The following is a 26,197-nucleotide window of genomic DNA, read 5'->3' as shown; positions in this document are numbered from 1 at the left end:
TCCAAATGGATCAGAGAATATTTTAAAGTGTGCAAGAGGACCTTTCAAGACGTGTTTACAGTATCTAAAAGGCGGATTAAAACTCTTGTTAAATATTTAAAATCGGGAGAAACTTCATACACAGAACAAAAGGGGCATTAAGAAAAGAAACACAAAGTACTCCACTACAGACAAACAACGAATTGTGGACCATGTAAATTTGTTTCCCAGAGAGGATAACTACTACTCGAAGGCTAAGAATGAAAACTCATTTAAATAAAAGTAGGCTATACCTTGCTTTTAATGAAAAACATCCCGAAAACAAAGTAGGTAGAAAATATTTTTTTTAAATATTTTTTGTTGAATTCCCGAAAAGCTTACTAGAAGAGCAGATAAAAAAAGATTACTACTAGCAATGTGCAAATTTCTTCAGTGCAATGTATTAAAATTGAAAAATCCAAAGCCAGAAAGGTTATGACCAAAACAACTCTGAATGACATACAGAAAAGGAAGAAAATTACAGTGTTCAAGAAAAACATTACAATGGGAAACTCGACATGGTATTTGTCTCCACTCAATGTTAAAGCAGATTGACTACGGACAAGAAAAAGAATTTAAGGGGTGTTTTAAACTACTTAACAGATGAAAATAAAGAATTTTATAAGAACTTGGCAGAATAAAACATTTTAATCTTTTAACATACTTTTATGATAATTATTAATTTTAATTAATGCAAACGTTAAGTATTTTTATGATAGTTTAATGTAATTCCCCCATTAAATGTAATGCTCCAATACAATTTGACTATTTAAACATAGTATGGATATTTCCATTATTAAAATTTTTACATGTACACATGACCCATTTTACATAATATTCTTCTGTACATGAGTCATTACATATATAGGGAAACATTATTCGATATACCTTATTTTACTTTTTGAAACTTACAGATTTTTTTGTCATAGTTAATTATAACAAAATATGAAATAATATTGTTGACTTATGTAAACCATATTAAATTATGTAAGAAACATATTTTTTGTCCTTTTTTGGTATTTTTACTATAATTCCTGAAAAAAACTAGTTTTCCTAAATTGTGTATTTTTGTCACTTGGCCCGTTATATATTTTCACTCTTCATATGTAATGGAAGGAGGTCAAGAATGACTTTCACGAAGGCGGATGGGGTAGTTGTCCTAGCTCGTGATATGATTAAGAATGCCTATAGTTAAAGCTTATTTAGCTTCCTTCTGGAGGTCTTTTTTGGCATTTAGACCACCATACTAGTGCTCCACACGTATTAAGAGGTCTGACAGTTATGTAGCTAGAATATATATAATTATACAGTCATATAGACAGTATATTTGTTTGGGTTTCATACTCCATGGTTTCATACATACAGGAAAAGTCGTTTATCCAGTATTGCTCCTAGATATTTTACCTCATTCGCCTCTTTGAGAGTTTCTTCATACAGAGCAGGTATCCAGCTGTTATCTAGATTCCATCTCAACGTGGAACTGACTATTACTGTTTTGCTAGGATCCTCAAAGAGTTTTTTGCTTTCTCACCAGCCAGTAAGGATATTTAATGTTCAGTGAAGTGTGCTGGATAAAACATTTCTATATTTTCTTGTTACCATAATTACTAGATCATCTGAATAGGTCTACACTTCTATACCCTATGTGCCAAGGAGCTATATTAGGTCATTTACCAGGAGTGACCACAGGAGGGCAGAGATGATTGATTGCCTGAACTGCCTCATCCAGTGCTGTTTTTGATGATTTTCCTTCTTGATAGTCATGTAGGTTAAAGAGTACAGGATAAAACAGATTACAAATATTTGTCAGCTATTTACTGATGGTATGTCTACTGGATAAAAATGTCCAACTTGTAAAGGTAAGTTTTTAAGTAAATCACTCATATTGGAGGAGGTAAATGATTTATTAATCAATGTTTGTTATAATTTGTTTCAAATTCTGATGTTTTTGATGATTATTTTCTTCACATAATACATTTCCTACTAATTAACTATATCGTAGTTATAGACAATGCCTGTTACCATTTAAGGTTAAATAAATATTGCCTAACAGTAATTGAAAAAAGAAAAAACTCTTAGATTAATTCAGAAGATTAATTAATAAGCAAAGAAATAAAGGTAGGAGGAGGAATACACAAACAAAATCTTTTATAGATATAAAAATTACAATAAAAAAATTTAAAGTATTTTGTAGATGACGTAGCAAAAGGACGTGGAATTACGGTATTGCGATTACCACCTTATCATTGCTAACATTTTTCGTCTTTATAGAGGGGGTTCTGGAATCTTCAAAAGACATCTCACTCCAGGACGCCGCATGACTGACCTTAGTGCAGGATTCGTTCTTCATACTCCCGGCGATAGTTCTCGAGGTACTTTTAAATGCCCTCTCGTCGCGGAGTCTACGCCGAACGCCTACCTGCTAAACCAGACCCTCCTCTGTCATCCAGCGATCCGAAAGCGGAATGGCCGCTGTAAGGCCGGCATCACTTCTGAAGCACTACCTTCATTCATTCATTCTCCATTCATCCACATCCACACTCCATTCATCAGCAAGGAGGCTCCCTGTCTCATTCCACGTAGCGCGTAGCAGACCTTCATCGCTCCTAGTACGGCATCACTCCCAGGCGGGCATTTCCTCCTTCCCCACAGTCTGACTCATGCATTCTAATTCATACAGTCTGACCCACTTTTCTAGCTTCAACTTCCAGCATTTTTTCCTCTTACTTTTGCCGTTGGTTCAGCTGTCTTTCTTCTTTTTTTTTTATCACTGCACGGATATAGTTGTGTATGCTAGTCCAACCTGCTTTATTTTCAATCATTCTCTTAATCATTTCTCTCACTGCAACAAAATTCACACCTGTCTCTCTTTCCGTTCTGTTCCTTTCTACTATCCATCTGTTGCAATCTAACATTCTATGTATCACAGTGTCCGAGTGTCCACAGAATAGGCATTCATCTCTGTCAGCCTTTCCGAACCTAGAGAGGTAGGCCCAAAACACCCGTGCCTTGTGAGCACCTGGATCAGGAAATAATCCAGTCGCTTGTGGCCACAGTCCACCCAATCTCTTATGTTCGGGATCAACATTTTCGTCCACTGTGCCGCATCCTCCGTTTTGTTCCATTCTTCTTGCCATCTTTCAATTGACCTTTCCCTTGCCTGCCTTCTCTCTCATAGTAAGGTTTGAGCCTCTTCTCTCATAGAGCTCTTTTCTTTCCACCGTCAAAACATGCAACGGAACACATCCAGTGATGGTCCACAACATTGCTAACATAACCTCATTGAACTAATCTGGGTTCAAATGCCACCTTTATACTTGAAGCTATTTTTAACTCTTGCAACTTATTCTTCGATTGAATTGGAGTAAAAAATTGGTTTAATTTTCGTTTATTTTAATGCCCTATTTCTTTAATATATCTTGGAAATGATTCCGCACAATTTTAAGGTTCTCAGTGCTATCTGATAAAATTACTCTAATTTTAGATTGATATTGCAATTTTTAATGATGAGGATATTTTTGTCAACAATTTCTATGCTTTTAGTATCTACGTTAATTTTACATAATATAACTGCAATGCTCTTGCATTCAAAAATGCTCTTTCAAAATCTGCAAAGTTCGTAACAGGTTGTTTCTCTGGCTACGTTATTTTTGAAAAATAACGTCCAGAGCAAACAATGTACATCTATTCCTGAGTGCTTTTCTAAAACCAAACTTGTTGTTTTTAGTATCTTTCTTTTTTATCGTTATTTTTCGACAGTAATTTTGTTGTTATTGTCCATTGGTGTCGTCGGTCCTTTTCTTTTAAATATGCCGTTTATTTTTTTTTTATTACTTTTGTAGTTTGATTAAAGAAATTATGTGTAGCTATTATAGTTTACTGACTATTTTAAAATACTGATACTATTTGCATCTTGCATCACTCCGGCTATTTACCACAGCTTTGTACAACTCCATTTCTTTTGCCTACCATTTGCTCAGTTGTGTATTTCTTAACATGCCTTCTCCATTTTAAATTATTTCTTTGTTTTAATAATATGTTTTCCGCCGAATTTGTTTTTATACATTATGATCTGTAGCTGAAAGTGAGATCTGTGCTTAGATCTTTCTTTTAAAGATAGATAGGCATATAGAGACCTTCAGCTTCTAGCATATTTTCACTCCTAAAACTAATTATGTTTATTCCAATATCTTAAAACTAACTACTACTCTTCTTATTTTTAAAAAGTAAGTGTTCAATCACAAATTGGTCCATTAATTTGTAATCTCACATTAATCTTAATTTTCTGAATTTGTATAGTTTCACCGTGTATAATTGTGAGACATATCGATTAGGAGCTTAATTACAGTTTGTTTAACTTCCTGCAAACTATTGAATAATATTTTATTAAGGAAATACCTGCAATCATTTCCTGGGTTCAAATTATATTTGCCAGCTTGCAAAAGTCAAAGGTTTTGTTCTATGCATAGGGCAATACACTTATTTGATAAATCGTAGCATTTTAGTGAGATTATTAATATAGCTTCGGGACTAGTTTAACCGCAGTCTTTTATAAATTTTTTACCTCAACAACAACTATAGTGTAATAATTCAGTAGCTGTCAATAAAACTATATTTTACTTCACGACTTCAACATTTTATTTTATCATCGTCGATCGAGAAGAATCGGGCAAAGGGAATTTAGAAACAATTCGAACTTATAATTACTTTCAAATTTGTTCAGTAGGATTTAAAATGTATGACAAAACGTATAGTAACTATCCAGTAATCTTTTTACATGTAATGTAATGTTTTCTTTATGAAAATCAAAAGGAATAGTACTAATAGACGTAGTGGATTATCTAAATGGCTATGACTCATGTATGCGCAAAGTGTATGGAATGGAATCTTGTACTTTGAATGCTACATCAATGAAAAAACTGGAATGATTCGAGCTGTGGGTGTATAGAAGAATTCTGAAAATATCGTGGACAGAACACGTCACAAACAAAGAGGTTCTGAGAAGGATAAATAAAGAAATAGAAATTTTAAATATAATTAAAACAAGAAATACCAGAGGAATGGTTAGAATCTATTTTTATTCCCATTCCAAAACAAGCTAACTCCAGGCGATGCGCAGATTTTAGATTAATAAGTCTTATGAGCCAAATGCTTAAAATTCTATTAAAAATACTTCACAATAGGGTATACAAAAGGTGTGAAAAAGAAGTTGGATACGATCAATTTGGATTCAGAGCCGGAATGGGGACCAGAGAGGCCTTGTTTTCATTACAAGTACTGCCGCAGAAGTGTTACGACCAACAAAAGGATGTCTTTCTATGTTTTGTAGACTTTGAAAAGGCATTTGATCGCGTAAACCATAATAAAATGTTAAATTCCTTGCAGAGCATCAACTTGGATAGCAAAGATCTCCGATTAATTAAGAACTTATATTGGAGGCAGAGTGCCAAGATTAGGATCGACGATCATACATCTAGAAATATTAGTATAAATAAAGGAGTAAGGCAAGGATGCATACTATCCCCTATGCTGTTCAATCTTTACTCGGAACTACTATTCAAGCAAGCCTTGGAAAACCTTTCCACAGGAATAAAAATTAATGGAGAACCAATATCTAGCATAAGATATGCAGATGACACTGTCCTACTGGCTGATACAGACACAAACTTACAGAGGGTTATAGACCACCTTAAGGATGCTTGTCGAGAGTTTGGAATGAAGATCAACGAAAAAAAAAACAAAAGTAATGGTGATCCAAAGAAAACAGAATATCCCCTTACCTATAAAAATAAATGGGAATATTTTAGAACAGGTAAACCAATACAAATGCCTTGACTGTTGGATTAATTGCAAGCTGGACCCAGAACAAGAAATTAAAGCGAGAATTGCTCAAGCAAGGGATAGTTTCTTTAAGATGCGCGTTCTATTCTGCGATACACATATAAATATTAAATTGAGATTAAAACTTGTAAAATGTTTTATCTGGTCTGTTCTTCTCTACGGAGTCGAAACATGGACTTTAAAAATAAAGAGCCTGAATAGAATCGAGGCATTTGAAATGTGGGTGTACCGTAGAATTTTAAAAATTCCTTGGACAGCACGAAAAACAAATGAAGAAGTACTAGCTAGACTCAATTTAGAAAAAGAACTATTGAGAACAGTCAAAAGAAGAAAAACCAGTTATTTAGGGCATTTGTTGCGCAACGAGAAATACTACATCCCTCAGTTGATAATAAAAGGCAAAATAGAAGGAAAGCGAGGAATAGGAAGAAAAAAATTGTCCTGGTTACGTAATATCAGAAACTGGACAGGACTTGGATTTGAGGAACTCTTAAGAACAGCTGAAGATAGACAAACGTTTGCCACCATAACCGCTAACCTCCATTGATGGAGACGGCACTTGAAGAAGAAAACAAGAAAATTGAAATATCTCGGACATATTACACGAGGACAGAAATACACCTTGCTCCAACTGATTATGCAGGGAAAGATCCAAGGAAAGAGAAGCAAAGGGAGGCGTAGAATGTCATGGCTGCGCAACCTGAGAGAGTGGTACGGATGTACATCAAATGAGTTCATTTGATGTAGCCGTCTCAAAAGTCCGAATAGCTATGATGATTGCCGACCTCTGCCGCGGAGATGACACTTGAAGCAGAATGCGCAAAGTACAAAAGGCTTCGACCGTAGGCACAAATTTTAATACTTTTGGACGACCCGATGCGCAGATATTTTCAAGGTTCTAGCCGTTTAGAAGATCCACAAGTTCTATTGTGGCTGTTATTACGTGTATAGATTTCAGAAATATTATTCAAATACCTGTTTCCATGCATGTAAGCTGCACTTTTATAGTGATAGTTTGATATGGCTTGATAACTGACGATCTTGGGGTTAATTCTATGATCATTTTTGCTGCGTCATCTCCAATGGGACTCAAAAATTGAAAGTAACCTAAAAATAATATATATATATATATATATATATATATATATATATATATATATATATATATATATTATAATACTGATATTAGTATGCACTTCGGACTAGATACGTGCTCTGTTTAAAATTAAACCAAGGAAAGGTTTAGTCCGGAGGATGATATATATAAAATGGCGATAACATCGAGGCTATGGGTAAAAATGATATGTATAAATATCTAGAGAATGTGTCGATTTATAATTTTGAGACCATATTGGACATTTCTGCAAGTAATGAGTTACATCCGAACTTTTAATTATATATATACATACGAATACATACGAATTTTTAAAAAAATGGTATGCTACTCGTCGGAAATTTTTTTGTAATTAAAAAGGACCCTGGTGCTTTGCTAATGCAAAAACTGGTTTCAGTTAAAGTTTTCCACACTTACAATTAGGTGACTCCGTGAGACCCAACTTGTACATATCAAGGAGGGTAAGAGCATGATTAGATCTTAATCTGTTTATAACCCTTATGAAATGGCGATTTGATAGGGTATGAAACCATCTTTTTATGGATATTTCAGGCTGCATTTGTTTGTAATTATTTCCAGTTTTCGTGTTTCGATATGTTTGCCATTTTTCTTTTTGATGCCCTTTACTAAATGCCGGTAACGAACCCTACAGCTGCATAATATTTACAGGCAGTAAGAGTGTTGTCGACAGACTAACAAACGTACATAGGTACAAACAACTAAATCATAACTAGAAATTATGACTCTTTACAATAAAATTACAAATTTAGGAAAAAACATTATTATATCATGGATAAAGGGACACACGGGCATTAAGGGCAATGAAATAGCAGATAGCCTAGCCAAATCTGCCCTAGAGATAGGCTGAGAAGCTCCCTTGAACTTACCTACTCCCCTTTTCAGACATTGAAATAAATTTGTTGGTTGTTAAGTTTCCATGTATTTTCTTTTCATTAATTTAAAAAAGAAAAAACTGCATCTTTTTTTATGAAATAAAATTCTGAGGATTCATTAAAATGACATTCCTGATGAATCACTAAACAAATATTATACCGGGCGATATTTTAGTATTATTTAAAATAACTTGTACCTTTTGAAATTCTAGAAATTAGCTAATAAGGTTGTATTTATCTAAAATGTATAATAGAAGCTCTGGTAGTATTAATAACACTTAATACCTACAAATTAAATATTCATCCAAAAAAATTTACTTTTACAATAAAATTTATATTTTTTTAAATTTAAGTTTCAGTTTGCCAAATTTTAATTCATAAAAATAGATACGCCATTTTAATAACCTATTTCCAGGTTATTTTATAAAAAGTCTAATTCGTATTAGAGTTTTTAAAAACAGTTACAGGGTGAACTTTTTTCTATGAACAAAACGAACATATTTTTTAAAACCGGACCTGATTTTTTAAGTTTGAATAAATCAGTTGGTTAGGTGGTAGTAGTAAAAGATAAAAGTTAATACAAACATACAAAAGAATAAATAACATAACTAATCGATTATAATTTTAGGTATTATACTAACCTGCGATTGGGCTAAGATTTTCTACAAAGAGCTCTAGATCGGTAGGTATTCCACTGTAAATAATTTCCGCTGAGTATAAAATAGGTAGCGAAAGATGTTTTGATGTAATTTTTATTTTAAAATTAATAACTTCATATGTAATTACACAAATGTCTTCTACAACGGCTACATTTTGTTCGGTTACTGAGATAAGTACCAAAAATGACACGTAGCTTTGAACACCCTAAAAAGTTTTATATTATTTGCTTAGAAATCAATACAGTTTACTGTACAGTTTTTTAAGTTTAAGCAGTACGATAATAAAGTAAAATAACACAGGCCTGCGACGAAAAAACTTTACTAAAAATAGATTATTTTTATGTCTTCTAGGGTCATTATTATCAGTCAGATATTTCTGTCCGCTGCTGAACATAGGCATCCTTCAATTTCTTCCATATATTTTGGTCTTTAGTGCTGTTAATCCAGTTGCTTGTTATCCTCTTTATGTGGTCACCCCATTTGGTTGGTGGTCTACCTCTGCTTCTTTTATTTTCTCTGGGTCTCCATATTATCAGTCTTCTGGTTCAACGTTTGTTGATCATTCGGTTCTCTGTTCGGTATTCTGTCTTTCGTGGTGACTTTCAACATCACTCTTTCTATCCTTCTCTACGCCACTCTTAATTTGTTTACTGAACGTTTTCAAGGTTAATGTTTCAGCGCAGTATGTGTTTATAGGTAAAACACAATATTCGTATACTTTCCTTTTCAAAATAGCAGTGTTCGACTTAAATACATCCCTCAGCTTTCCAAAAGCAGTTCAGCACAGACTTATACGGCGTATATGTATCTGTATTTCTTCTCCATATATTATCCGTACATTATTAATCGCTATCAGATTGGTCAAGAATTGTGTTGTTTAATAATTGAGATGCAGGCCTACGTTAGTCGCTGCTTCCCTTAACTCTGCTAACATTTTTTGAGAATCACCTAGGTTGTCAGTGATTAATGTCATCAGACAAGCGGAGGTAATTTAAGTATACACTATCCATATTCACACCAACACTATCTCACTATAGATTCTTTAAAGCGTATTCTAACACTGGTTTAAACAGTTTAAATTTTTCTTTGGCTGGCCTCTCTTTGTATCTGATACTAGCATAGCAAGATACTCAATAGTATCGAAAGATTTTTTGTGGCGAAAGCGTTAGTACAAGTGGTCTACAATATTCCACTAATTTTTCTATTAAAGTCATAATTTCTTGCAAATGATCATGTGTCTCCAATCCATTGTTGCAACTATTTCTCGTAATGGTACTTCACTCTTTCCCCCAATTTCAGTTCTTTTAAAGTTTTTGATTTATTCAGTTGTTATATTGGGCATTTCTTCAGAGCCTACATTTACTACTTTGTTCCTTTTGCTTTGTGGTGAGTTACTATCCAGTTTTTGTGGACGGCTGGTCCAGTTGGTTCGTTATTTCTAGGAACCTTTTCTGTTAGTTGTTATATTTCCTTGTTTGTCTTTCAGTTTTCTTTTTCAATTATGCTTTCTTTGCATAATTATCATACTTTAATTATTCTCAATAGTTTGTTCCATTTTCTATTTTTTTTCATATGTTCTTAAGTCTTTACATATCTCTTTTAAAATTTGATTGTATAGATATCTTAGTTCCTTTGAATCTTCGTTTTGTTTCCCTAACATTTACCTTCTCTTTTCAAATAATTTGTTGGTGTTCAAAGTTATTTTTTTGTTTTTTGTTTGTCCCTAGTTTATTGCAAAATTTTTCTTGTGCTTTCAATAATACTTCTGTGATATTATTATTCAATGTTTCAATGTCAGATGCAAGTTGGTGGTTCAGAGCAGCAGGGGTACTTCTCATATTCGACAACATTTTCTGGTTTCTCCAACTTTCCCGGTTTTGTTGCATGTATTATTTCTGTTCTTTTAGTTTTCAGATTTATTTTAACTGTTCGATATTTCACAAAGTGTCTGGTTTTTACGCAGAAGACCAGGAACGAATCCTAGCAGCAGCGAAAATATCTAGATACTTTTTAGTATTCACAAGTACCTGAAGTAAAAACTAGAGGTAATAATAGGCGCTACCCTGTTACCTTGCTTGTATACCGTAGGCCCAACAGATAGGACAATACCCTGGTATAAACCCAATGCCGCACTAGCGGTATAAAGGGTGACTATTATTATTTTAAGTGTTCCTCTTACTGCTGTAAGATCTTTTCCTATTTCAAAATTGATTAAAAGTGTGAGATCCGTTACATTTCGTATGCATCCGGTTGTAAAGAAATCTATTTCATTTTTATTTTTCCTGTCTTGGCTGACCCAGCTCTATCTTCAATGACATTTCTTTTTAAAAAAGGTATTTTTAATAGCTTTTTAATAGCTATGTTTTTTTTACTCTTGACTTAATCTCATTTCAGGTTTCCAATTGGTGCAATTTTTAATCGAAGTTAAAAAATCTATGTTGACAGTTTTTTAATCTTTGTGGTGAGTTTGTGATTAAAAATACGAAAGAATATTAGGGACCTTGTGAACAAGGTTTCAAACAAACCTCCATGGGAACAAATCTCCATGTTTCTTGTATTGATAGTACAGTAGTGCTAGGCATCAACATTGATGCAGAAGGAAGTGGCTTGTAAGGAAACATTTAAAACCTGGGAAGTGGTAAGAGGAACATTCCACGTAAAAACCTTGTGAATCCAGAAACCGCCTACCACAGTTAGGCCTCATAAAATAGCTTATAAACACTTCGCCTAAAGATACCATGTTTTAAGTATCAATACCAACATTGTCAACTTCTTCTTAGGGTGCCTGTCTGTTCCGAACGTTGGCGATCATTCTGGCTAGGATGGCTTTATTGGTTGCTATACGGAATAGCTGTGTTGAGGTCTTTTTATACCATGCTCTCAGGTTAGCAAGCCAGAATATTCTTCTTCGTCCTGGGGCCATTTTTCCTTCAATTTTACCTTGCAAAATGCATTGGAGTAGCTCGTATCTGCCTTGATTTCTCATCATATGTCTCAAGTAATGCAGCTTACGGCCCTTTACGATGTTGACCAAATCCTCGGTTGTGTTCGTCCCCCGCCGTACTTCTTCATTGGTGAGTTTGTCTGTCCATTGTATCTTCAGGATCCTTCTGTATAATCATAGCTCAAAAGCCTAAAGTTTTGGCCTTAAAGGGCTTTAATGTCCACGTTTCTAGTCCGTACAGAAGCACTGAGTACACGTAACATTTAAGGAGCCTTATTTTTGTTTCTAGGGTGAGGTCATGGCTCTTGAACACAGAGCTCATAGTCAAGAATGCACTTTTTGCCTTTCCGATATGACATTTAATCTCTTGGGTATTGTCCCACGACTCATTAATTATAAATCCCACATTGTTAACGCATTTCAGAAAAACTAAATTAAAAGAAGGCATCTTTGTCGGACCAGATATTAGAAAAATTATGTTTAATGTTAACTTTGACCTTAAAATGACCTTAAATGGAAAGGAAGGATAAGTATCATTCAAGAAGTTTTAGAAATTAAACAGTTTTATAAGCTTAAAAGTTTACTTTTTTAACTGTCACCTTAATTACTTTCCGGATAATTTGGGAGATGATACTAAGGAAGAATGGAAGATGAGTGTTTTCACTAGGACAATAAATTGATGGGAAAACGTTGCTCGAACACTATTTTAACTAATTTCATCACATACCGTTATACTATATATAATAAAAAGTAGATTGCTCAAAAAATATGAGTGATGCAAAAAATACTAATAACCCAAATGAGCCTGCTAAACTGAAAAAAAAAAGATGTCAAACAAAAATGAACATTAATAAATGCGACTTCGATGTACTAGATGAGCCTGAAGTAAAGGAAAAGAATAAACAACAAATGAGTGATAATATGAGTTACCTAACGAGCAAGTTAACATAGATATGAATCGTTAGATAAATATGAAAGAGGGAAAGATATAAAATAACATAAATATTGTAGCGTACAAAATAGTAGGGAAAAACCAATAAAGAATATCAAAGACTGGTATGGCCAAGAATGTGAGACATTAAGAGTAACAAAAAACGTCACAAGAAATACACGGTTGTAAAACCCATCAAAAATAAAACAGAAAAAACTATGAAAAAGCGAGAAATAAATGCAATTCCACAAGTAAAAAGAAAAAAATCACTGAATATATAAAAAATTAAAAAATATTAAAAGGGATAGATAAAATTATAAAATTATGCAATTCTACAAAAAAGCTACAGGAAACAGAACTATGAACAGTAGAAAAACTGGACCCAGTATAATAAAATAATATGTCAGGCATGCAGTAAAATTGGCAAAAGATAATAAAGCTACAGGTCCTGACGAGATACCAGCAGAAATTATTAAATTAATCGCAGAATATCAAATAGATATATCAAAAGTATTGTACAACACAATATATGATATATAGGCGTCATTCCAAAAAAATGGTTTAAGTGGACTTTCATAACTTTCTATACCGTCTGATGTGTTGAATCAGACATTCCTTCCCGTCGACATTCATTTCGCGCTGAGAAATGAATGTAAATCTTTATCTAGATACTTTATCTAGATCTTTATCTAGATTCCGCCAATCGTTGACTTATTATTATCCAGATTTAGCCATACGGCTCACACTCCCTCTAAGGGGAAAATTCACTCATCCCAGATACCTACGGTATAAAAAGGATTGAGCTCTGGTGGGACTCTTTCCGTGTTATCGAGTCCTAGGTGACTTGGTACGTCGGTGTATCTCCCAAAAATTTTCGCACGCATCTGGACGTCGACAGTTGCACAGCTTTCTGCATGATCTTATATAGATGTTCATTTAGACCCAGCTTTTTTATGTTTTCTAGGAGGTTCTTCGGGATGACTCCAGTAGTAGAAAGAATAATAGGTATCGTCTGGGTACTTTCCATTCTCCATTGTCTCCTGATTTGTATTTCTAGATCTCTGTTCTTGGCGATCTTTTCGTTGTATTTAACACGTAAATTATTGGTGTTGGGTATCGCCACATCAATAAGTGTTGTTTGCCTAGTAATTTTATTAACTAGTATGAGATCCGGTCTATTATGCGCCACCGGTTGATCTGTAAGCACAGTGCGGTCCCAGTATAGCTTGTAGTTGTCATTTTCAAGCATTCTGTCAGGGACATATTGATAATAAGGAAGATGGTCGGTTTGGAGAAGACCCAGTTTGTCAGATAGTTCTTGGTGGATAATCTTTCCTACTGAGTCATGGCATTCTTTATAATCAGTACCGATAAATGCCTGGCAGCCACCGGTAAGATGTTGGATGGTTTCTTGGGCTTGGCATCCATATCGGCATTTGTTATTTTGGACTTGAGGATCTTTAACAATATATTTCAGGTAATTTTTAGTTGGAATAACCTGATCCTGAATGACAAGTAGGAAACCCTCACTCTCGGGAAATATCTTTCCTGATGTCAACCAATAGTTAGACGCTGTATTGTCGGCATATTCTTGGCTGATCTCATTGAGATGTCGCCCATGCAGAGGTTTACTCATCCACGTGCGCATTTTTTCTTGCTGAGTTAGGTGGTTTATGCGCATTTTTTGTTCCCTCAGTTTAAGCGGCGTTGTATCATCTACTGCGCAAATTGATCGATGTAAAGTAGATGTCTCAGCCTGTACCTGAAAATAAGTTCTTAAATTAGCAATTTGTTTATCCAATTGCTCACCTATATCCATAAGTCCTCTTCCCCCTTGATACCGCGGTAATGTTGTTCTCTCTACTGCGCTGCGTGGATGATGTTTTTGCGTCTTTGTGAGAAGTGTTATTACTTTTCTGCCAAACACCCTCTATATCCGTTTTTGACCACTTTATAATACCAAATGAGTAGCTAAGCGCGGAACAGGCGTACGTATTTGTTGCCTTAAACAAATTTTTACTATTAAGATATGACCGATTTAGTTGTCTTACTCTTCGCACGAACTCCGAAGTTAGTTGAGTTTTCATTTGTTTATGGTCAATTTTCCGCGCTTGTTTTACTCCGAGATATTTGTACATATCATTTTCACCCATTGCCTCGATGTTTTGGCCATCTTGTATATCAAAACCTCCCGGATGAACCTTTCCTCTGACTATATTTAGTATACGGCACTTGTCAATTCATACTAATATCATTTGAGAAAGTTTCTACAGTTTTTAGCATCTGATCTAGGTCGCTTCGAGTGGAAGCTATTAATTTCAAATCATCCATGTACAACAGATGATTAAGCTTCGTCACAACAGTATTGTTATTTTTGATGCTAAATCAGTAGCTGAAATAGTGTTATTAGTGGTATTATTATTATTATTATTTATATTATTTACGGACCAAATATCGTCACACTGTAAGATCTACGAAAGTTGAAGATGTACATAAAGAATTTATATAAACTTAGAATAACGAAATAATTTTTATGTTGTCTATCTAGATCGAAATAAATTTCGTAAAAACGAATTCTGTCTCCGACTGTTATTTACTACCCGAGGTCTTTACAACAAAGTTAAACAACAACGTTAAACAAAAACAGGAAGACAACTTATCGAAATTTGAAAAAAAAATGAGAATAATACGGGGTCTCAAAATTCCAAGAGAAGCTGAGAAAAGACTTAAAACGAACATGAAAATAGAAAACGAACTAAAGGTAGAAAACATAGTCAGATACATTAAATCACTCAGCCTAGAAAGGATCAGACACATTATGAGAAGATCACATTAAGACATACTTACTTCAAAGAATAACCAATTGTATGACTTAACTATGACCTAGAAGAAGAGGAAAACCGAAACAAAAGATGTATAGATGACCTGAAAGATGACGTAAGAGCCTTGCAGGTTATAGATTGGAAATCTCAATAGAGACTGAAAAAAAAAACGAAATAAAAGGGAATAATCCATCTCTCAAAGATAGGATTATTACACGCCCAGGCGTGAGTCATAATCCAATGGGATTGCAAGAATATCATCATAAGGATGACGTTTTTGACATTTAATTTAAAATCTTCAGAGTAAACCATGCTAAATATTTCTCATGATTCTTTTTGTTTTAATGATTAAAATATGTGTTTACAATGCGTGTTTATGTTTGGTCAATAAAAAAATTAAGTTATTAATAAAAAGTAAAATATCAAAATTGGGCAGTAGATTACAATGTTCACACTAACCATCTTACCTGATTGAATATTTTATACAAAAGTTTATAACTTTCACATGCATTGCAAGTTCCATGTGCTTCACTTAAATTCTCACTTTCTCTGTTGATTTGCATATATGGTTGACAGTCTATGTCGTATTTAATTTCCCAAATTTGCCATGACAGTTTTTGATCAGAACTATTTATTATATAGAACTCTTTTTGAATATCTATTCCAGATGGTAAAATTCCAAAATTTAAAAATGGATAAGAGAAATACATCATTTGATTACGTTGTGGAGATTGTTCAGCTTCATCACAAAGACACCTTAAAAAATTCATATGCCAACGAATTAAGGACTGATTGTTTACATCTAGAGATTTAATAAAATATATTAGAGTTTTAAAATTCCTATTAAAAAATGTGTACTTTTATATAGAATTTTAGATATTTAACATATTATCATATAATTTGCTTAAAAACTACACCGTGATACAACAACATACCACTGTTCTTGTATCACGGTATAGTCTCAATTTTGCCTCTCTGGAGATGTTTTTTGCGCTTAGTAGTTTGTGTAGAGCTCCGACCGTCTTCCTTATTCTCGAAATCTGCTTCTTAATTTCTTGGCTATTCCACTTTCTCTTATTATTGCCTTACGCAAGAAATTAAAGAGTACTGTGTATAGTGGATCTCCCTGTATTATTCCTCTTCTTACTTAAAATGTTCCTGTTAGGTTTCCTTTTATCCTTACTCCATTGTCGATTTCTAGAATTCCAAGTGCTCTTAGGGCATGATACAAATGCCTTTTTATTACAGAATCGTAAGCTTGTTTTAAATCTATAAAGAGGAGGTTTAACTTTAATTATTGCTTATACATACTGCTCTGAATACATTTTTAACACTAATATTTGATCTATGTTGGATCTGACCTTTTTGAATTCTTCCTGGTATGCACCAATCTGCTCGTTTATGTGACTTTTCAGTTTATTTTTTTATCTCTTTTTCACTGCTTTATCTCCCTTCTTATGAATGAGACATACTATTGTCTCTCTCCTTACTTCCGGCATTTCCTCTCGCTCCCAGATTTTCTTCAGCAGGCTATATATCTGCGTTATAAGTGTTTATCCCCATACTAAGTTAGTCTTTCAGGAATACCATTGATGCCTACACTTTTATAGTTTTGCATGCTATATGATTTCTCTTATTGCTTTCACGTAGGCAGTCTCCATTGTTTCCACCGTGTCGTTGACTTCCTCTATCATTTCCACTTGCTTTTCATCATTTCCATCTATTTCTTCATTAAACAGCTCTCTGAAATGCTCTTGCTATCTATCCAGCTTCTCCTGCTTATCTCTTATTATAGACCCTTTTTACTCTTGTAGTAATTCTGTTTTCCGTCTTGGTCACTGCTGCTTTTAGCCTCTTGAAGTTCCAAATTAGCTTAGTTAAAAATAGTATTGGTTAACCAAAAATTATAATCAAAGGGTAGCCAGTTGATAAGGTAACTGTTATTGCCAATTTAAATGAAATAAATAGTTTAAATTAATCTCACGTAAGAAGGAAGAAGAAAGAAATGTTACTCAATTGTATTTAAAATACAATATTTAAAATACAATAACGAGTAAAGTAAGGATTTAAGATATGACTTAAAATTCTTGACGTGTACTCGAAAGAAATATTAAAGAACTTTCTGAGCTTGTGCGTTAAAATAGTTGGATGCATAATTAGTGATATAAATTATGATACTTCTACTGTGTTTTTGCTGCTGTTATGAATATTTTTCATTTAGTTTCTGTTTTTGTATTTAATTTTCACTTTATTGATATTCTTTACTTTTACTTGTAGTCTGGCCATGTTCTTCTAGCCCTTGCTCTACGACTGGGTTAAAGTGGTGTTCAGTTCTCTCTTGTTCTCCTAGTATTGTGTAATAGTTTTAGTTTTGTTTAGTCAGAGTGTTACTTCTCATCAGATAAACATAAATTCCATAAGCTTTTTTGCTTTTCAAAATTTTTATCCTGTTTTCTCTTTTCTGATTTTTTCTGTTGTCAGTCCTAGGCAGCTAAAGAAGAATGTAGCTTTAAATTTATAGTTCTGTGTAACTAGATATTTCTGAGTTGCTGTATCATATTGTCTGTGTGGGATATCTGAGGTGAGTAGGACATGTAATGCGGATAGAACCAAATGACCCAACTAGACAAACGCTACTTATGGACCCATTGGTCAGAGAAGAGGAGGAAGACCCAAAACAAGGTTCCTTGATAATATTAATGAATACATGACAAGCCACTGTAAAGAAATTCTTGAGAAGACTGGGACCCACAAATGCTTGTAAAGCTAATATGACGATATGATGATGAGTCATCTTTTTCGATTGTCATGTACTTTGTTTTATGTTGACTTCATCATCCAGCCCCGTTTTCACATCCATTGTTGGATACAGGCCTCCTCCAAACGTCTCCAGTTCTCTATATCTCTAGCTGCTGCAATCCAGTTTGTTTCTATTCTCCTTAGGTCGTCGGTCCATCGGGTGGGTGGTCTGCCTCGACTTCGCTTGTCGGCTCTTGGTCTTGTTATGTTGACTTATCTCTAACTTTATCATCGTTTATCCGTTTCTGTCAATTCTTAGAAAAAGCATCTTTGTCTTTTCTATGATGACTAAACCATCAACATTTGCATAATATGCTATTACTTGAAGCTGATTTGTAATAATGTTATTATTCAGAAATTTACCTTCCTTATTATTGCCTCTAGAATCAGATTGAATAGTGTAGGAGAGAGGGTGTCTCTTTGTTTCTCACCCCTGTTTACTCTACTTTTCTAAGAAGTTATTCCGTTGAATGTTACTTTGCTGTGGTGTCCTTTATAATCATCACTGTTAAAATATTTATTAGTTTTTTGGGAGCCCGAGATCTCTAGTTCTTTCATTGTTTTAGACTGCTTAATTGTATTTGATAAACTTTTAGAATCTCGGGATATTATATGCATTTCTTGTTTGTGTTGTCTATCTTTTTGAATAACTTGTTCTACTATACTGTATGGAAATAATCGTCGACCAATCTGTACCTGTTTTGGTTTTTTCTTAATATTCATCCACCATATGATTCAGCCTCGTGTTAATATCCTCGCTAGAACTTTGTACGTAGTTAAATTTTTTGGTTCAAATGCAGATGTCCCTTCAGATCATAACTTATTAATCAGCGACATCAAACTCAAATTTAAAAAAGTAAAACGTCAAAAACCGACTAATCGAATAAACACTGACTATATTCGAGATACTAGCCAAGCAATCATACACAAGAAAGAAGTTCGAAAAATTGGAAGAAACACATAACATTGAAGACCACTGAAATCCAAACAGATCCAAACCGTCATACAAGAAACAACCAAAAAGTATGTAACTATTAATAAACGCAAACAACAATGGATCACTGATGAAATATTAAAAATAATGGGAAACAGACGAGAAGAGCAAAATGAAAACACTGAAGAAAACAAAAAAATCATTAAAAAAATCAAAATGAAAATCTGGGATGCAAAAGGAAAATGGTACAGCAGCAAATTTATTGAAATAAAAGAACTGCAAAAGAAAGAATGACACGTTTAATATGTATAAAAAGGTACATGAAATAAATATATAAGTCAACTTCAAGTAGTTTATTTGAATAACAAGGAAAGTCAAAGAATTACTGACGAAAGAACAGAAATACAAATCGAAAATATATTGAATGGTTCAATGGTTCAAACATAATCTTCGATTTTGTTGTATAGATCTGGAAAGAGCTATACAACAAAAGAAAATTCTGATTATTAGACATATTACATTAAACCTTGAAATCACATTAGTACGATGCTACATATTATCCACATTGCTGTATTGAGACATCCAGAGAAGTAGAACCTTCTACACCTTTTTATACATGTCACGATCGCCGGAAGAACAAGGCAGAAGAATAACATCCCGGCTCCGAAATCTTCAAGAGTGGTATCAAGAAACATCCGCTAATCTATTTCGAGTTGCTGTAAACAAAGATATTATTGTCAATATGATTGTCAACGTTCGATAATCGGACAGGGTACTAAAATAAGAAGAAGATAGCTAACTACATAATTGTTGAATCGATAAAGTACCTATTGTAAACATATCTTTCCAATTGTTACTGATTAAAAAGGAGATTAGCTAATAGTTGCAAATTAAAAGGAAAAAAAAAGTGTTAATCTTTTAAGTGGAATATATTTAATGAAGATAAACTGTAGTGAATCAGAATGTTTGTGGTTAAATAAGATTGTTAAACAACAGGGAATGTAACCAATACAGAAGAAAATATGAAGCTTACTTTAAACACTACAAGAGAATCGGCTTAGCTCAAGAGAATGAGAGTTGTGCTCAGAGAGAAGGTCGGCACGTTTGCTTGCCTGTAGTAACTTAAGATAGTTAGATCAATCTTAAGATGATCTTGAGATGGGCGCCAGGGTGAATTTTGAATATCACACCTTTTTGGGGTATCTATAGTTATACACTAACTGAAAAATAAAAGATTATGGGAAAACAAATAAAAATCTGTAATGCTCTATACACTATATTAAATATAATCTTAATTTACTTATACCCCCAAAACAAATATGTATTATATACCAAACAATGTCTAAAATACGAGTATATCTCCCAAAATATTTATATACAAAAACAGTTATCTAAAAGTATGAAAAAATAATATGACCCAAAATATAAATATTTACAAAAAATTGATCTACCCAGTCCTTTGACAATGAGGTAAATTGGTAAATATGTAAATTGGTGTGGGTAAATAGTACTTAAAATAGCACACAATAATTAAATAATTAGACAAATTAATAAAGGAGGCAGTTTTAAAGTATGACAATAGTCAGTTAAGTAACTAGACCAGTACACAACTTACATCTATTTAACAAAATAAAGGTACGTACTAGTAACCATAAAATGGGATAATGTATCCTGACAATTTATGTTGTTATGTAAAATATTAATAAATGAATAAATTAAAGATAAAGTAGGAATGTAAAAATAAAGGCAAGTAAAGGATTCAAAGAGTTGAGGGTACTAATCAGGGATTGTGCACAAATCTGTTTCGTAACCCACTTAGGGTGAAGGCCTAAGTATCCGAGGATATAATATATAATATAAAAAAATTTAAATTTAAATTATTAATAGTTTAGAAAAAATAAATAAATGTCCTTAGTAGCCTTGTTACTGGTAAGGAAGTTCCCTAAGTCGTGGTCTATTGTCCAGGTAGTGGATGGACTCTGAGGTGGCTCTGCTTATCTTGACTAAAGTAAAAGCTGACTGGGACTGGCAGACCAACCAGAAAATTCCAACTTAATATGGCTTCTTTGCCCAAAATCAACGTCCAATTCTTCCCAACTCCCAGTATTTCCCAACTTAAAAAAAATATTCTTCCCCACAATTAAAGTCCAAAGATTATAGCCGGCAGGCTACAAAAGAACAAAAAGAACCTTTTATTTCTTATACTTATTATTTTTTGTTCAAATAACAAAAACTAGAATATATTGGTCATTAAGTGACCTTGATTCAAATATTTAATATTTCCATACTGGAATTTACTTATATATGTATCTATAAAAAATTATGGTTTGATATTTCTACTATGGTGATAGATGATTGACGACTTGTAATATTTAAATGGAGATAATATGTGTATGGAAAGTAACTTACCAGAACCTCGGAGGGTTTTTTTCCATAAAAAAAAACAACGTAACTTTCTAACGAAAAACTGCACAAACTAAAAACTTCTTTAAAATCAAATTCTTCACATTTCCCAAAAATAATAACTTAAAAATTGTTCTATCCCTGCTCCTAAGTTCTGCCTGCCGTGATAACTTAACTTCTCTTCTCGAAGTTCCCTTCCAAAATGACCAGAATTCCCTTCAAGAAGGTTAGGTTTCCAATAACAAGGGAATCGATTATATTATCAATCGATATAACGATGTTCGATAGTCATAAAGTGAAATATTAGAGATCGTATTGTGGTTTGCATACTCCAACGGCGGCAAATTAGTAGCTAATGTGGGAATCCGGTTTGCTAACGTTCAAAATGTTAGATTATTAACGATCGTATCGTTACACAATATTGTATTATTGAATTCCCGGAATCAAAAAACTCGTTAGGATAAAGCACAAAAAAAATACAAAAATCATTACGTATCTGCCAAATTAAATTTTGTAACAAAGATTTAGACCTTAGGTATAAACACAAATAGGATCCGACGCACCCGTGTTGCCATTTTAAGTAACAAAATTGTTTCGACGCATTAATTATAAAAATAATAATGCATATTTTAAATGGCTTATGACTATGTTAACGGAAACATACTTCTAAACAAATTTACTACGACTACTAAGGATTTCCACAGTTTTCACTGTCTTCCTTCACTCAACCGTTTTCTCCAATTTTCCCTGTCATTCCAGTCTCCATCTCGCAGGGTTCTTTTCTACATAGCCTCGTCGATTTCATCTCTGAATGACCTTCGGGGTCTTCCTCTCTTTCTTCTTCCAATCGGGCTCCATTCTGTGATTTTGTTTATCCAGCGTCCTCTGTCCGCTCTTCTGACGTGGCCGTACCAGGATAGTCTCTTCTCCTCTATATAGTCGATTATGTCTGATTGCACTCCCATTCTCCGCTTAATCTCTGCGTTTTCAATTCTGTCTCTTTTTGTAAGTCTACAGCTTCTCCTCAGGAACTCCATTTCTACTGCTCTTATTCTACCTCTATTTCTCTTGTTTATTGTCCAGTTTTCGGACCCATATGTCAGGATACTTCTTGTCAGGGTATTATATATTCTCTTTTTTGTCTTTATCGTAATGTTCTTATCCCACAACACTGAGTTTAGTTGTCTAATACAGTTTCTTGTTTGTCTTAGTCTGTTGTTTATATCTTCTTCTGTTGTTCCCTGGTTCGATATTATGGTTCCTAAATACTTGAATTTATCTGTTCCATTTATTTGTCTTCCCTCGTCTATCTCTAGGTTTCTCATATCCTTGTTTTCTGTTGTTAGGTATTCGGTTTTCTCTAAGTTTATTTCCATTCCGTTGTTTTTATATTCTGCTTCTAGTTTTCTGAGCATAAAGCTGAGATCTTCTTCATCTTGTGCGATGACTACTTGATCGTCGGCAAAACTTAAGGTGTATAGGTATTCGTCTCTTACTGGTATGCCCATTCCTTCGCACTTTCTCCTCCATGGTTTGAGTGTCTTTTCCAAGAATATTTTAAACAGAGTAGGGGACGTAGCACAGCCTTGTAGAAGTCCTTTTGACGTCTTAAATGGATTGTAGGCTTTATTTCCACATTTAATAGCTACTTTGTTTTCTTTGTATAGTGCTTTAACTGCTTTTATTAGTGTTTGTCGTGTTTGTGTTTATTAATGCATAAAATTCAATAAATATTTTTTATCAGTTTGTGTAAAAGAAGTATCCTCTCGGGTACATTAGACCCACCTTGCCCAGATAAGGGTGGTTAAATAAGTATAAAATTAAGTGTTAATATTAAACGAGAAGGAATATTCACATTCAGTCAAACCAGGCATTCTATGACATGTGTTTCGCTATTTTTAGTTCATCAGATAGACCTGCCAGGTAAGACAGAATAAAGTATGAAAAATAAAATTTTTATGTGTTTCTTATCTGAGTAGTCTTTAAATGGATAGAATGTAAATGTTTTAACACCTTTGGAGCTGTTATTACACACAAGCAATTGATACAACAAGGAAATTCTTTCTTTTTCTAGGAAGGGGTTTACTCGCTCAGAAAATTATATCATGCAACAGAAATTTGCATAAAAACCTTCTTGACCTTTAAGAAGACTAGATCATAAAAGTAAAAGCAATAAATAGGTAGGAAGCATTTGATCTATAGTGTTATTGTCTAATTCTGATAAAATTGTAAACGATACAAACTATCAAGGATGGCTGACAAAAATAATCAAAAGAGGGATTTGCTAAACATAACTAATATATTTTACAACCAATACTTTTCTCTGCTTCAAGTAAATTTTGTTTTCATCATGGTTAATTTTATACTGTAATATTAAAACTCAGACAATTATGTTTAATTTATATTATATATAATCAAGAAAACGCTTATTTAAAATATGTCTAATTAATGATAACATACCTGGTTTCATCTTCATCCAACTGAATAAGAACACATACTTCAATTTGTGAGACAAGAATGTCCACAGCCTAAAAAGATCACTTTAAAAGTATGTTAATAATAAAACAGTTTAAACAAAATATACATTACTAAGTGTCTTTCCACAAATGTCTGTTCTGTCTATAACGAGAAAGTCCTCATTTTCTTTTAAACTGATACAAGGAACATTGGTAATGTAAAAGCTAAAACATAAAAAAATAAATAAAAACTAATACCAAACAATACAAATACAATAAAAATATTCTCCAATGTACATGATAAAAATGAAGTAACCCAAAGGAATTTTTTTTATTTAGAGAAAAATGTCAGTAATAGAACAAAAAAAAATAACCAGTGTGTATGTATATGTATTCATATATGGTGCAGAACTTCGATTTTAAATAACAAGGATAAAAGTACACAACTATTTGAATGCTTTGCAAGTATACGAACTTTGTGATTGCAATGGTAAGCAGGACGCTCATACGACATGTACAATTCACAAGTACACGAGCGTGAACAGACATGGCAACTATACGCAAGTATTCTTAAAAGCCTTGACAACTAAATCCGTTGTGTGACAGTCAATATGTATAGTGGTCGTCTGGATAATCTCGTTGTTGCTTCCGCAGCTTTTGTTGGGATGAGCTCTGTGTATTTAATTAAATTAAAAAAAAAGAGAAGAAGATAGTGGATGGTATCATTAAATAAAAGTCGAAACAGGTAAATAGCTGTATTTAAAATTCACTAAAACAGCATTGTAGATACAGAAACTGAACCACCACTGATACCACGCCATTCATATGTTGCAGGATCTCAAACGAGAACCTTTAGGCCATGTGGCCATTAGCAAATCTTTTTTCTCTTTGGTTCATTTATAGTGTACTAGACATATATGTTATCTTGTATTCTTTTCCAGGCATGATTAACTACAAATGACCGGCTTATTTTTATAAAAATCAAGAAAATGCAACAACGTCATTTTTCCACGACATTTCAATTAAAAAAAATCACACTAGAAAAAAATTAAATGAATAGTCGCGGTAAATGCTAATTATTTATACATTTCGTTTAAGCGCCTTTGCAAGTATAGACAAGTATGTACTTCGCAAGTGTACGAATATTCGTGATCCCTTTTAAGGTCATGGCATATTATCGTGCACGTTGCGTTTCCAGCACATAGCGTTTAGTTTCCGAAAAATATAATTTAAATGGTTTTAAATATGAATAACGCACACTGTCCGGGACACACTTGTTGTTTATTTAGGAACTTGTTTGATTTTGATATAGAGTATTTAAAAAAAATATTTTCGAGGCTATTTTGTCATTTATGTCATTTATGTGTTTTTATTGCTTTGTGACAATTAATCACGGAAGTGATAAACAAGTAGGACTTTTGTACGGAAGTGATACCTCTTCTTTTTAAAAATACTTTTTGGTTTGATATGTATGGCTTCGTAAAATGTAGTATTTTGTTTTTTAATTGAAGGTGAAATTAAATTTAAAACATATTTAAACTGAATCCTATACATTCTAAAATAATTGTTAAACCTATTAATTATTATTAAATTCCTATTAAAAACAGCCTCGAAAATTATTTTTTTTAAATACTCTGTATCAAAATCAAACAAAGCCCTAAATAAACAACAAGGGGAAAACGACAGGTATCTAATTAACATTATCCTTACAAACCGGTTACGACTCGTTACGCAGCCGTCGGCATCAGTAAAATATTGTGTTCGAATATACTGAACAAGTGTCTGAAACGCAATGTTCCGAACAGTGTGCGTTGTTTATATTTAAAACCATTTAAATTATATTTTTCGGAAACGATATGTGCTGGAAACGCAACGTGCACGATAATATGCCACGACCTTTACTGGGGTCATTTTTACCGACAACAGATGGAAAACCAACGAGTGGCCACGAGTGACAAACAATTGTCCGAGTAACCCACTCACACGACATGGCAAGTATACGCAAGTGACGATTATTCGACAAGTACACGAGTCATTTGAGTCCGGCTTAAGAGCTGTAGTGGACTGCACGATACGCGATAGGCTAAAGGTGGGTACAGATATGCGAGCCGAACGGTATACGTACCGTACGCGTACAGATCCTTGAAAAATATTCTACATCGTACTGATCGCATACTTATCTCGATTCATGGAAAGCGACAAACCAACAACGAACACACATGTGCAAAATGATTCATTTTATTTATAATTTGGGTACTGATTTATGTTCCTGTTTTTGCTTGTTTAACAAAAATAAAAATATGTACAATAATCAGTTTACTGTTTTTTCACGTCTCTCTAGAAAGGAACACGTCATTCACAGAATGTCGATTTGATGACACAA

At 33.5% G+C, this 26,197-nt stretch overlaps 1 protein-coding gene across 1 annotated transcript in view; it reads right to left on the bottom strand.

The window, feature by feature from the left end:
• Window positions 1-26,197, bottom strand: part of LOC140433885 (deleted in lung and esophageal cancer protein 1-like) — a 167,289-nt gene that overhangs the window by 94,056 nt on the left and 47,036 nt on the right. The window contains exons 10-14 of the mRNA XM_072521859.1: window positions 23,943-24,039; window positions 23,819-23,886; window positions 15,690-15,978; window positions 8,508-8,730; window positions 6,835-6,966 (exon numbers count right to left, since the gene is read on the bottom strand). Of these exons, the coding sequence (XP_072377960.1) occupies window positions 6,835-6,966; window positions 8,508-8,730; window positions 15,690-15,978; window positions 23,819-23,886; window positions 23,943-24,039 (809 nt within the window). The remainder of the gene's footprint in view (window positions 1-6,834; window positions 6,967-8,507; window positions 8,731-15,689; window positions 15,979-23,818; window positions 23,887-23,942; window positions 24,040-26,197) is intronic.

This window comes from Diabrotica undecimpunctata, chromosome 2 (assembly GCF_040954645.1).
Source record: "Diabrotica undecimpunctata isolate CICGRU chromosome 2, icDiaUnde3, whole genome shotgun sequence".
In the NCBI taxonomy this organism is placed as follows: Eukaryota; Metazoa; Arthropoda; class Insecta; order Coleoptera; family Chrysomelidae; genus Diabrotica; species Diabrotica undecimpunctata.
Note: the sequence above shows the minus strand (reverse complement) of the source record. Positions and strands in the feature narration are given on the sequence as shown.